Source organism: Mobula hypostoma, chromosome 5 (assembly GCF_963921235.1).
Source record: "Mobula hypostoma chromosome 5, sMobHyp1.1, whole genome shotgun sequence".
In the NCBI taxonomy this organism is placed as follows: Eukaryota; Metazoa; Chordata; class Chondrichthyes; order Myliobatiformes; family Myliobatidae; genus Mobula; species Mobula hypostoma.
The window spans coordinates 168,195,861-168,209,908 of NC_086101.1; the positions used below are offsets into that span (position 1 = coordinate 168,195,861).

The 14,048-nt window shown below is 40.4% G+C and overlaps 1 protein-coding gene across 5 annotated transcripts in view; it reads right to left on the reverse strand.

Moving 5' to 3' along the window:
* Window positions 1-14,048, reverse strand: part of erbin (erbb2 interacting protein) — a 226,551-nt gene that overhangs the window by 32,808 nt on the left and 179,695 nt on the right. For all 5 annotated transcript variants that reach the window (XM_063049368.1, XM_063049369.1, XM_063049365.1 and 2 more), the window contains 5 exons: window positions 8,774-8,873; window positions 6,862-6,983; window positions 5,460-5,630; window positions 3,730-3,909; window positions 1,707-1,821 (listed from right to left, as the gene is read on the reverse strand). In XM_063049368.1, coding sequence (XP_062905438.1) covers window positions 1,707-1,821; window positions 3,730-3,909; window positions 5,460-5,630; window positions 6,862-6,983; window positions 8,774-8,873 — 688 coding nt within the window. The remainder of the gene's footprint in view (window positions 1-1,706; window positions 1,822-3,729; window positions 3,910-5,459; window positions 5,631-6,861; window positions 6,984-8,773; window positions 8,874-14,048) is intronic.

The window sequence follows — 14,048 nt, forward strand, 5'->3', positions numbered from 1 at the left end:
AGCTCCAATCTCAGAGTTTTAACTGAATTGTCTAAAAGGATTTCCCTTCCATTAATTCTTGTTTGCTCAGCCCAGTCCTATTATTTTCTGCATCCAGTTACTACTTCCTTAATAAAGATACCAGCATTTTCTTGACTGATGCAAGACTAACTGGCTTGAATTTTCCCATTTTCTCTTTCCAATGTGTCTTAAGTGGTTGGGTTAACACAGTTGGAACTTTTCCAGAACCTATCACGTTTCAGATGATGACGATTAGTGCTTCCATTAACTCCACAGCCAATTTCTTCAAAACTTCAGAATGCAAATCTGAAGGTTTAATCCGTTTCAAACAAAAAAAGGATTCAAGTGTGAGATACAGAATGCAACAGCTGCTGGTAATCAGAAGTAAAAGGGTAAGCTGGCAGTAACCAGCCATCAACTGAAAACCTACATCAGAATATGCCCGATATTTAACAGCAAAAGAAAAACCAGCAGATACTGAAGATACTTGCAGCATTTTCTGCTTTTGTTTTAGATCTCCAGTTTGCTCTGTGTTCCTGGGCAAGTTCTCCAAAGGTACTGCCTGATAAGCTCGCTCGCTGTGCTTCCATCTCTCGGCTCTACATCAGATTTACAGCAGTTGCTGTGTTCTGCATCTCTGTTCAAATACGGCTGTCTTTCTCTCTTTCCTTCACCTATACACTAACTACCTACAGATTAGCTGCAATAAACTCCTTCACCCATACTCAAGCAACGTAATCAATTCCCTTTGTTCTCTGCCCTGCGCTCTTCTCTGAAACTCACTTCTTTCTCTAAATGTTCTCATTTCTGTACAGGATGTTCAACCTGAAACTTTCACTCTGGTTTTCTTACTCCTTCACTGCTGCCTGACCTGATGAGTCTTTTCAGCAGTTCCTATTTCAATTTCAGGCCGAGAGTAGCTGCAACTATTTTGTTGTTTAACTATTGTGCAACCATGTGCTCGAGGGAAGTTACAGCATTTAAGCCACTTGTATTTCACAGCTTCAGTACAGAACATGGGTACTCAGTAAAACAGAGTTAAACAATATATCCTGTAAAGGAACAATATCCTGCTATTAGAGGGAGAAATTCTTTCACTATGTCAATAGTAAGTTAATTATGATCCTATCATGACCCTTTCAAAAGGAATGGATCAGGCAAAGCAGTCAACAATTAATATATAGTTGATTGCTGTGGAAGGAAGATCCGTGCAGAAGGCAAAACTGGGTACGCTTCACAGGTTAAATTATACACTGCTAATTCTGATATGTTACTCAGCTCAGTAACTCTTAACACATTTCTGATTATTAGATTACAAAGCACTATTGAGCCAGGTTAATAAAAAACAACAGCCTGTTTGAAAATGCAACACTTAAACAGATTCTGATTTTCAGCAGCTGTGGCGTTCTCTATCTCACAGTTAATCAAGTTTTTTTTTCTGCCTTTTGAAGTCTGATTTGCTTCTTTCTAAAACAATCTGATTCAGCGATGAATTTGTAGGGTATAAAGGACCTGGATGGTACACGCCAAAGTTCAGTCACTGGCATCTGCATAGTGCTTGATGCATGCCAATAGATACAGGAAATGCCAACAAATTTCTGTAAATTACGCATCTTTCCAAAATACATTATCATTTCTTATCAACAATCAGATTCTGACAAGTTTATTCATCTATCAGGACATTTGGTGCATTAATTATTACCGACCTCTTTTCTCTTTACTCAGTGCAACTACTTTTGGTTGAGTGATTGGTATTTCAGTCAGGGGTGGCCTTAATTCTGCCACCTTCATCTCTTCATCCGAAGTAGTATTTTCAGAATCCTGTCAAGTCATGAGATTTGAATTAATAAAAATGCTGACTGAATGCCATACAATTCATAGTGTTATTTCTAAGGAACATACAAAAAAGAAATTGGTATTTTAGCAACAAATTTTAAAAGCAAGATTTTGGAACTTTGTCACAATTTTCTGTTGGACAAAGTAAACTAGGATCAACTGAATCTCCATGCAATTCGTAAAGAGACAATGCATTTTGATTCCTTAATTATATGATAAAGATTCTTCTAAATATCAAGGAATTTATTGAAGCCAAGTTACTCCGGACTATCCATTGACAGTTTGCCTATTACTGAGTGAAAAAGTTTTCAAAGGTACAGACAGAATTAATGTTTTTCTGGTAGGTACCATCTCCAACCACATTCTAGCCCTCAACTTGCATTAAAGTTGGCAGCACACATCAAAGTTGCTGGTGAACACAGCAGGCCAGGCAGCATCTCTAGGAAGAGGTACAGTCGACGTTTCAGGCCGAGACCCTTCGTCAGGACTCATTGTTTAAAGTTGGCACATTGCTTTTTGTTTATACAGTTCTGCAAGTGTAATTTATGCTAAGTTTATGTAATTAGCATTGTCATGTTTGCGATGTCGAATCACAAACAAGAGAAAAATCTGTAGATGCTGGAAGTCAGGGTAATACACACAAAATGCTGGAGGAACTCAGCAGGTGAGGCAACATCAAACTGTCAATGTTTCCAATAGAGACCCTTCAACAGGACTGGGGAAAAAGAGATGAGAAGTCAAAGTGAGGTGGGGATTGGGGGGCGGGGGGAAGAGAGGAAGAAGTACAAGGCAGTAGGTGTCAAGTGACAAGGTAGTAAGTGTCCTCCAGAAAATATGGGACCTTCTGTTACCACCTATTTCAATTCTACTTCCCATTCCGCCACGTCAGTCCATGGCCTCCTCTACTGTCGCAATGAGGCAACACGCCGGTTGGAAGAGCAACACCTTATATTCCATCTGGGTAGCCTCCCAGCCGATCATGAACATCAATTTCTTGAACTTCCGGTAACTGCCCTATTTCACCCCGACCCCCCCACTTCTCCTTCACCACTCTCCCATTTCCCTTCTCTTTCATCAATGGCTTCCTGTCCTCTATCAGATTTCCCCCATCTCCAGCCCTTTATCTCATCCACCAATCAACTTCCCAACACTTTACTTCACCCCTCCCCCTTCTCCTTGTTACACCCATCACCTACCACCTTGTACTTTCTCCTTCCTCCCCCCCACCTTCTTACTCTGACTTCTGATCTCTTTTTCCCCCAATCCTGATGAAGGGCCTCAGGTCAAAACTACGACTGTTTACTCTTTTCCACTGATGCTGCCTTGCCTGAGTTCCTCCAACGTCTTGTGTGCATTATATTTGCAACGTACAGTGTTGCTGCTGCATAAAGATAATTTTCATGACTTTTATGTACCATGACAATGAATTTGAACAATACTAACATATTCTAAATTTAAAATTCACAAGAGGAGAAAAACAACAGAATACGCCTTACTGGTCTAAAGGTCTGACAGTATCTGTAGGAAAACAGTTAACATTGTTAATCAAAGATGGATACAGCCTGCCCAGAATATTTCTAGCAATTTCTGTTTTTATTTTTCCAGCCTCTATGGGCATTTGATTTAAAACCTATTATCAAGGTAACGAATTTATGGTCATGTTGAAGCAAACAATTATTTTTGCTTAAAAGCGCACCAATAAATTCATACAGCCAAAGAGAAACAACAAAACTGAAATATTTAGCTAAATAAAAACTATTCAGCTACTCAGCAAATGAAATAACACAAAAGGTCAACAATGAATTCACACCAACTGAGTTTTATATTTTTGAATGTAGTTTATAAGGGTCAGAAAAGAAAGGTAACATGACATATTAGCAATAACCAACATACCTCAAGGGTATCATTAGTGGGTTTATTTATATCCTCGGAATCATCCACAACTGTGTTGATTTCTGTGTCTTCCACATTACTGCTCAGATCTTGCTCAGTTGTTTTGCTTATGCAGTTTTCCACCATACTCAGTTCCACGTTTTCTGAGGACTTGTCGAATTCAACTGCACTCTCTTTTACCTAACAACAGAATTGCCATATTTTAAAACTTTGACTTGATGCACTTGCCCATTCTGTTTCTTAAATTTAATGTAAAGTAAAATTCCAATAATCTGCATCCTCAAGACCTTTAGTGCCAAACTAGGTGATTACTGGACAACTGGAATACTACCCCAAGTATTTCACTTGTGGTGTTTTTTTTAAAAACATGTCACTCTCTAATACAGTAAATTTTTCAGTGAATTGAATGAATTTAAAGTGGAAGAGGAAATAGAGCTCCACAAGTTTTAGCTTGTCAAAATAAGCTGAAACACTTATAGACCCAGTGCCTGGTCACACGTGCAGCCCACATTATGGGACATTGATATTCCCAAAACCTACACCCAGCTCACCCACAAATCTAGTCCACATTTGGGACCTTGGTTCTGACCATGTACCCAGAACCCTCTGTCAGTAATGCATAATCAACCTCGTATCAGGATCTCTGGACAGAAAACCAGCCAGATGACAATGCAGAGCTGTAGTTTGATGAAATAGCTTCATACAATATCTTGAATATCAATATTTAAAGGAAAAGAATATTAAATTAGTATCTGCAGTTTGGTTTTAAAGTAGTAGTGGCACTGTACAAAGTCAGATATGACCTGTTTCTATTGAAGCGCAATGGCAATTCCCAAGTTAAACAGCAGCCAAAATGAATGCTGAAGAAAAAGCTTCCAGTTAATGAACAGCATCTATGTCAATTTCACTCAATTTCTTTTCATTTTAAAGAAGCTATTAAGTGCACACTGATCCAGGAAAAAAACACTGAATTTTCAAGAGAGTTCAGGCCGATGCATGAGTGGGATAAATTTCCCTAGATGCTCCCACCCTTCAAAAACTTCCAAATGATCCAGCATTTTAGAAAAATAGTTCTATATTGGTAAAAGCTCAAGATAAATTGTTCCAATGGCAGGTAAAGTCACAAGATTAGATTTTGGCGTTGCACGGTCGTGTAGAGCTCAGTGCCAGCAATCTGGGTTCAAACCCCCCAGCCCCCCACTGTCTGTTAGGAGTTTGTACGTTCTTCCCTTGACCACGTGGGTTTTCTCCAGGTGCTGTGGTTTCCTCCCATATTAGCAGGTTAATTGGTCACCTGGGCGTAATTGAGCGGTGCAGGCGCATTGGGCTGAAAAGGTTTGTTACTGGGCTGCATCTTAAAATATTTAAATTTCTACTTTAAGGAAACACACCATTGACAAACCAGAAACTCATCAAATCTTTGAGACTGATGGGGAAAAAGATAAATTGCCTGCATTTCTCAGCAGATTAGCACACCAGCTGATTAAATCTTGTCAGCTAGACTTTTCGAATTTCTCTCTCTCAAACAGAAAATACAAGATCACACCATACGAAAAAGTAGCATGCTATAGTCTCATATGTAAGAAAGCAAGAATTTGTGTCTGCTTGGATCAAAATATATTTGTACAAAAGAATCTTAGTGGATGAAAACAACCTATTAGCTGGTCATAGACTGAACTAGACAAACACAACGTTGTAATTACTAGCACCGTGCCTTAGCATTTTCTCACCTCTGCAGAAATTTTTGTTGTGACTGATCGGTCATCAATTGGCTTCATTTCAGGTGCAGAGTCGTCTGAATTCCCATCATCCTTTAACCTATGTACCACATTCTGTGCAGTTTTAACCATGTTTTTGAGCTCATCAGGATATGGCGTTGGATATCTTTTCAAGTTACCTTCCTATTTGAACAGATTGCATAGGTAATGTATTATCTCTAAAGAGCACAGGAAAAATTGAACACGCACTGTTCCAATATATATCAATTGAAGTAAAAACATAGTTGCCTTATTTAGATACCATTTATATTCTACAGTCAGAGAAATTTTAGTCAGATAATAAATTGATTTCAATTTAAGTTTTAAATCATACTATAAAAAGTTGCAACTTGTAGCATTAGCAACATATGAATGCAAGTCATCATATCCCAATATATGGAACTCTCAGAATATTTAATCCTCAATACCAATTAAAAATGAAGATGCTCAAAAATAATAATGACTGTTATGCCATAAAAGAATTCAAATTGAAAGATGCAATCAAGTACAAGCTTTTATAAAAAAGGCTTATTTCAATTAAACCATTCTTTCCAAGGATTTAATTTTACCTAGCTTGTAAATTAAGACGTTTTTCATTCAATCTTTGAGCAATACAGTTATCCAGTTGCATTACCATTTCGTATTAAACAAACTGAAATCACAATACGAGTTCTATCATATGACCACATTCTACCACAATGCATTTTCCACTTAAATTACACCAATGGCAAGCAGCCTTTTAATATAATTGGTAATAATATTAATATGCTAGATTTTGCAAAAAACACACACTTTATCAATTTAACATTTAAATGGAAACCAAACGTTTATTTTCCTCCCCATAACTCAACTAACTTGTTCTGGGGTTACTCATTGACTGCTAATTAATTGGAGCAGAGTGTGTCATTCACACTATAACTACTACCAGCTAAACCATCCTCATTAACAGCAAACAGGACAAGCTGACCCCTGAAATACTTTAACATAATGAATAGTAGTCAGTGACATACCTGGGTAGCTGTGGCAGTGATTTTCTATACTACAAACCCCAAAAGCAGCAGGGGAAAAAAATAACAAGTATGTTTTCATGTAGCATAGGTTAACCAAGGAGAATTTCCTATTGTTTCATGAACTATTTGACACCTTCCAAGGATGTGGCAGAATTGAACCTATTTTAACATTTCAACCACGGCAACCTTTTGTCCCTCTGTGCTTCAATGGGATTCCGATTACATATTCAGGTCTTAATTTAGCTGTAAAGCTTTCCAATTCTGAAACAAGGGTTTGGCCAATAAACACCAAGTGAACAGGGTCTTACAAATAGGGGGAATAATAATCTTTTAAATGAATTAGATTGATGACTCCTGCATCTTACCCGTGGGGGCGCCTCTCTTTCGTCCTTATCCTCATCACACTCAAAAGCCACCTGAGCCCGCTGCTTCCTCTGTTCCTCCCACAGTGAAGGATTGAAACTTTCATTATCCGAGATGAACAACACTAATACAGCAAAAGAAAAGAGATTTCTATTTAAAAAAAATCTATTACAAACAAATTTAGCACAGAGCTTAAATCAAAGGGTTTAACTAAAATAGTAAAATGCCGTAAATGTTTATTAAACAGAATTTAAAATCGCATTGTGTTGCATTTGACAAATTGAATCTACAAATGGAATTCTACATCAAGCCCAAGAAAGCACCTGTCAAAAAGAACAGTAGATTATTTAAGTGTATTGAAACCAGAACTAATTGGCTGCCACCCAAACCCTGCTGAAGCAGCTATTGTGACAATGCCATGTCTCTTTTTTAAATGCCGAAGTGAATTTGTTTTTCCTGATGTATGTACTGCAGACAAGTATTTGTTGAATCCTGGTACTTAGGTCAGGAAAAGGCAGAATGCTACATGCAACTCCAATTATTATTTTAACATCAGCATAAATGTCTTGGATTTTGCACTGACTGGCAGACAAAGATTAAAGATAGTCCATAGTGTTCCCTTATCACAGTCAAGCAATCTTGGTGGCACTTCAGTGCTTGTCCTGTCAATTCTGACACCACCAGTTCCTGAGGGAGTAATGGAATCTACTACCAGATGTCATGGAGTCAGGGTGAGATACAACACAGAAAGAGGAGCTTTGGCCCACCAAATCCATGCTGACCATCAAGTCACAAACAGATTCTACAAATGCTGGAAATCCAGAGCAGCATACAGAAAGTGTTGAAGGAACTCAGCCCGTCAGAGGAGAATAAACTCTTCTCTATCAGTTTCCTCTTTCTTCAGCCCTTTACTTTTTCCACCCATCACTTCATCCTCCCTACCCTACCCACCCATATTTACCCTCACCTGGTTTCACCCATCACTTGTCAAGCTTGCCCTCCTTCCCCTTCCCCCACCTTATTTTGGCTTTCCTTTCCAGTCCTGATGAAAGGTCTTGGCCCGAAACATCAACTTTTTATTCCCCTCCATAGATGCTGCCTGACCTGCTGAGTTTTTCCTCTGCATTTTGGTGTGTGATTTTCTAACCCGTATTTACAGTATGGAGGCTCAGCTTAGGACTGGTAAAACAAAAACTGCTCCGGAAACAACAATGAAGAATCCTTTTACATCTGAGTACGACGGTATTCCTGAGTTTCCAACAGGGACTTGCATGGACACTAGTGAAAACAGAGAGGAAGCTATTGACACGGTGAAGGAAACCCTGGACCCCGTAGAGATGGAGGGCCTTCATTTCTGCTCTAAATGCCAGCGGTGTAACAGGCAGTAACTAAGTCAAGTTAACTCACAGGCATAGACAGACTTCAACTAAGCTCTCATAGATCCAGCTGGTCCAGTCAAGCAAGATTCCCATCTAAACTTGTTCCATTTGCTAGCATTTGGCCCATATCCCTCTAAGTCAAGGGTTGCCAACCTTTTTATGCCATGGACCCTTACCATTAACCAAAGGGTTCGTGGATCCCAGGTTGGGAATCTCTGCTCTAGGACTTTCTTATTCATGTGCTTGTCCAAGTAGTCTTTTTTTAAATGTTGTTTACGTATTGACTAAATGCAATTCTGCTGTCCAAAAGAGACAGATAAAAAGATGGGTTGGAGCCAAACACATGGCGTACCCTGAGTGTCACTTAGAAAGGTGGTGTGTCTGGATCAATCGGGACAAGATATCACACAGTGGAATCGTATCTTGGCAACACGGGAGGAATAGTGAAAAATTGGTTCAAAATTTAGCTCAATTATCATGACCTAAAATGGTCTCAGATAGTAAAATAACAGCCTAAAGTTCAACCAAAACTCACCATCTTCTGTTCTGGGCTGCTGAGGGAACATGTAGTTTGTGAGTACTTGCTTCTGAGTATCAGCATCCACCTCTTTCTGAAGGGGAATAAGTGGTTTGGACTGCAAACAAAAAGTTACATGTTACTGTTTCACTGCACATTCTGATACGCATGTATTTTCTTGAGAGCATGAAAATAATTAAGAAACATTTCAGTGGTAGCAGCTCCCAGGTATATTACAACTGACCTCTCTAAGTTAAAGGAATTGACCAATGTATTTTTGCTCATAAACATATCAAAAGTTCGAAGTACATTTTTTAAATCGAAGTATGTATACATGTATACCAAATACAATCTTCAGATTCATCTTTTTGCAGGCAGCCCCCCCAAAAAAGCACAATAGAACCCATTTTTAAAAATCCGCAAAGAAAGATTGTCAAACACCCAATGAGCAAAATGAACAAATTGTGCAAGCAATAGAAAAAGTAAACAAGTAACACACAGAACGTGAACTGCAGAGTCCCCAAACTTGAACCTGCAGCCACGGAGCCAGACAAACGCTGCAGCCAGTACAGGAGTCTGATGGCTGCAGGCCACAGCCACAGAGCCAGTTCGGTGCTGAGGTGAGTGCCAATGGCTACAGGTCATGGCCATGGAGCCAGTTCGGTGCTGAAGTGAGTGCCAATAGCTACAGGCCATGGAGCCAGTTCAGTGCTGAGGTGGTTACAGGCTACAGAGCCAGTTCGGTGCTGAGGTGAGTGCCAATGGCTACAGGTCACGGCCATGGAGCCAGTTCAGTGCTGAGGTGGTTACATTCCATGGTCGTGGAGCCAGTTCGGTGCTGAGGTGGTTACAGGCCATGGAGTCAGTTCAGTGCTTAGGTGAGCAAATCCTCATGGAGTAGTGAGCTGAACACCGGTTTTCCCTTCGCCCTCTGCCACAACACCTTGATTTTTCAATCTGGCTCAGCACTTAAATCGGCTGAAATATTGGTTCATTTATCAGTCTCGTGCCTGGGCCCCGCCACTTCAATCCCGCCCAAAGTCCACTCGAGTAATAGCTGCCCTGCAGCTGTACCCACTTTCCAGAGTCCACGTCACTGAATTCTGCAGAATACCTGAAAAAAGGCAGGTCATACAGACTGTTCTAAAGCACAACTTCCAGAGGGAAATGACAGGCTGCAGCTTCTAATAATATTCATCTGATAGCCAAACGTTCAACAGAATGGGGCACTTTAGCCATTTTGTCCTCTTCTAGCACATCTGCTGCAAATATTGCGTACATTACAATAATTTTTCATCAATAATATATGAAGGAAAAACAGGAGGAAGTGAATGTGCCTCTTGAATCCAGTTTGACATTCAATAAGATGAGCAACAAATTTTCCCAAGAATTGGCTTCCCAACAATTGATCAAATCTCTTCCCGTAGGGAGTGATAAAAAGCTGTATTATTTCGTTCATGAATATAACTATACATCTTAGAATGGAAAACAAAAAAACAGGTAGCTGCTGGAAGCCTGAAATATAAACAAAACACTGGAAATACTCAGATCAGGCAGCACCTGCAGAGAGATAAAGGGTTTATATTTCAGGCTGGTGACCTTTCATCTGTCCTGAACACAAAACGTGAGCTCGCAGAACTAACTGGCCTCGTAAGGAGTAATTAATGAAAGGCTAGAGAGATTGGGGAGCAGAAAAATGTTCCCAAATTCAAAGGATGTGACTTATTGTTGTCTCTCACGAGGACCCACGGTGGAGTCTCAACCCTTCTCAATATTAATGACCAAGATGACACAAGAGGGAGCTAGATGTCCAAGTTTGTTGCTGACACACATATTAAACTGTGTGGATTGTTGATGAAATGACAAATTACAATAGATATGGATGTATTTCCTCCATTCATTGTGACTGGGAAAGTCCGAATTTATAGCCAAAACCGCTCAGGTAAAAGGAACAAGAAATAGCATGCCAAGCTGGTTTCATTACAGGCAGTGTGCAGTCATCCATCCTGAACCAAAACAAACCACTGGTCCCAACACAATACCAATGCTGAAAATCTATGAAGAACCACGAACTTCAGAGATACAAGGCCTCATGCAGAGGGCACTGAAATTAATTGATCTGATACAAAACAATGTACTGAAAAGGTAATGCAATACATCTTTTTAAAAGACCAGAGAATATAAATGGCTTAGCTTCAATTTTATGAAAGACAGCCGAGGGATCAGAAGAAATGTGTGTAACATTAGGCCAGCAATTTAGAAATACTGTATTGTATTAAGAAGGATTATATCACAAGTTCACCAAATTACCATCAGACCAAGAATGAAATACTGAGAAAATTACATGAATGTGGGTTGTGAGCTTTGGAAGACAGATATGCTATGACTTAATTTATATTTTAAAATTTATTAAAGAATTATTAAAGTAGCCTCTCTGTCCTTGGAAATATCTGGAACAAGGCTAATCTAAGTTTTCTCAATCAATGTGTAGAGTGCCCTACTTGAGAAGGGTCAACAACCTATTGGGCAATGATGCAGGGAACCGTCTCGAAGGATCCATGGCACAGCACCGACAATTCTATTAGTTCTAAATAATTATGGATAAAAAGCACTACCTGACAGTTCTAAATTGGGGCAAGGTTAATTTTAATAGCATTGGACAGGAATTTGCTAATGGTTGGGAGAGGCTATTAGTAGGTAAACGCATGTTTAGCAAGTGGGAGGCTTTAAAAATTGAGATGGTGAGGGTTCAGGGGCAGAATGTTTGTTTGAGTGAAGGGTGTGGCCAGCAGAATGAGGGAAATAGGACCGATGAGGGAGATTAAAGCTCCGGTCAGGGGAAAAAAGGTATACGAGAGCTATAGGAAACTGGGATCAAGTCAATCCCTTAAGTACAGAAATACTCTTGAAGGAAATCAGAAGGGTGAAGGGAGGATAAAATAGCTCTTGCATGTAACAGAATCCCATGTTTACATATAGCTTTAATGTTACAGCTATACAAGACCTTGGTCAGATCCCACTTGGGAGTACAGGTGTCCCCCACTTTTCGAACGTTGGCTTTACAAAACCTCACTGTTACGAAAGACCTACATTAGTACCCTGTTTTCGCTTTCAGAAGGTGTTTTCACTGTTACGAAGAAAGGCAGTGCGCGTCCCGAGCAGCCGCTCTTCCCCGGATTCGGAACGGCATTGCTTAAACACGTGCCTGTGAGCAGCCGTTAGCAAGATGAGTTCTGAGGTATTGGAAAAGCCTAAAAGAGCTCGTAAGGGTGTTACACTTAGTGTAAAACTAGACATAATTAAGCATTTCGATCGTGGTGAACAAAGCAAGGACAAAGTGAGTTTGGCTTATGGAAGCTGACGAAGATGATGTTGAAGAGGTTTTGGCATCCCATGACCAAGAACTGATAGATGAAGAGCTGAAGCAATTGGAAAAGGAAAGGATAACAATCAAAATCGAATGCAGTAGCGAACTGAACTTGAAGCAACTGCATGAGATTTTCGCTGCAATGATAAAGTACGATTTTAATTTTGAAAGGGTACATAGGTTTAGGGGATATTTGCAGGATGGTTTGAGTCCTTACAAACAACTGTATGATAGAAAAATGCGCGAGGCTCAGCAGTGAAGCAAGCCTTCCACATCAGCCACAGCAGACGACGAACCTCGATCTTCGATATTGAGGCGGGCAGTCATAGGAGAAGATGAGCTGCCTGCCCTGATCGATGATGAGATGACACCCCCGTGTCCCACCACCCCAACACCTGGGCTCCGGACAGATACTGTACCAATTCGCGGAGAATGCAGCAGTAGCCAGGAGGCACACAGCACAGCTTTAAGAAAAAAGCCGAAATAAACATGCTAATTAATTAGGTGCCACCGACACGTAATTGTCGGCCCAAATCAGTGCCAATTTCCGATTGCATCGCCTCTGATCTGGGCCGACAATTACGTGTCGGCGGCATCTAATTAATTAGCATGTTTACTTCAGCTTTTTTCTTAAAGATGTGCTGTGTGCCTCCCAGCTACTGCTGCGTTCTTCACGGCAATGTATCGGGTCAGCGGCTCGGAGGGTGGGGGCCACTGCACCACCCAACCTGTGACGACTCAGCCTAACACACCATCATCAGTTTGCTCGGCAAGCTGTCTTCCCGATTCCGGTAAGTGATACTACACTGTACATACATTATTTCTACTTTATATAGGCTGCGTATTTTTACGTGTTATTTGGTAGATTTGGCAGCCTCATAGCTTAAAGGTTACTGGAGAGTGCATTTATGCCAACAGCGCTTGCGTGAGATTTTCGCTACGGAGATCTGTGCATGCAATCGTTGTAGAGAAGTATTTCTACTTTATATAGGCTATGTATTTATTATATCATTCCTGCTTTTACTATATGTTACTGTTATTTTAGGTTTTATGGGTTATTTGGCATGATTTGGTAGGTTATTTTTGGGTCTGCGAACGCTCACAAAATTTTCCCATATAAATAAATGGTAATTGCTTCTTCGCTTTACGACATTTTGGCTTACGAACCATTTCATAGGAACGCTCTACCTTCGGATGGCAGGAGAAACCTGTACTGTGTTCAGTTCTTGTCACTTCACTACAGGAAGTATGTGGATACTATAGAAAGACTGCACAGGAGACCTACAAGGATGTTGCCTGGATTGGAAAGCGCGTGCCTTATAAGAACAGGTTCAGTGAACCTGGCCTTTTCTCCTTGGAGTGATGGAGAATGAGAGGTGACATGATAGAGGTGTTGAGTGTGTGGATAGCCAGAGGCTTTTTCCCAGGGCTGAAATGGCTAACATGAGGAGGCATAGTTCTCGGGTGCTTGGAAGTAGGTACAAAGGGGATACCAGCGGCAAGTTTTTCCATACAGTGAATGGTGGGTGCATGGAATGCACTGCCAGCAATGGTGGTGAAAGCGGATACAATAGGGTCTTTTAAGAGCCTCTTAGATGGGTACATGGAGCTTAGAAAAATAGAGGGCTGTGCACTAGGGAAATGTCAGATGGTTTATAGAGTAGGTTACATGGTTGGCACAACATTGTGGGCCGAAGGCCTGTAATGTGCTGTAGATTCCTGTAAATATATTGAGAATGAAAGGGTAACTAGGGACAGAACTAGTTCCCTTAAGGATCATTGTGGCCACCTGTGTGTGGAGTCACAGGACATGAGAGAGGTCTTAAATATTTCTGATTTTTATTTACCATGGTGCAGGTGCCATGAGTTCAAGTACAACCTGTCCCTTTTGCACAGGTCACACCTGCACCAGAAGAGAGCCCAATT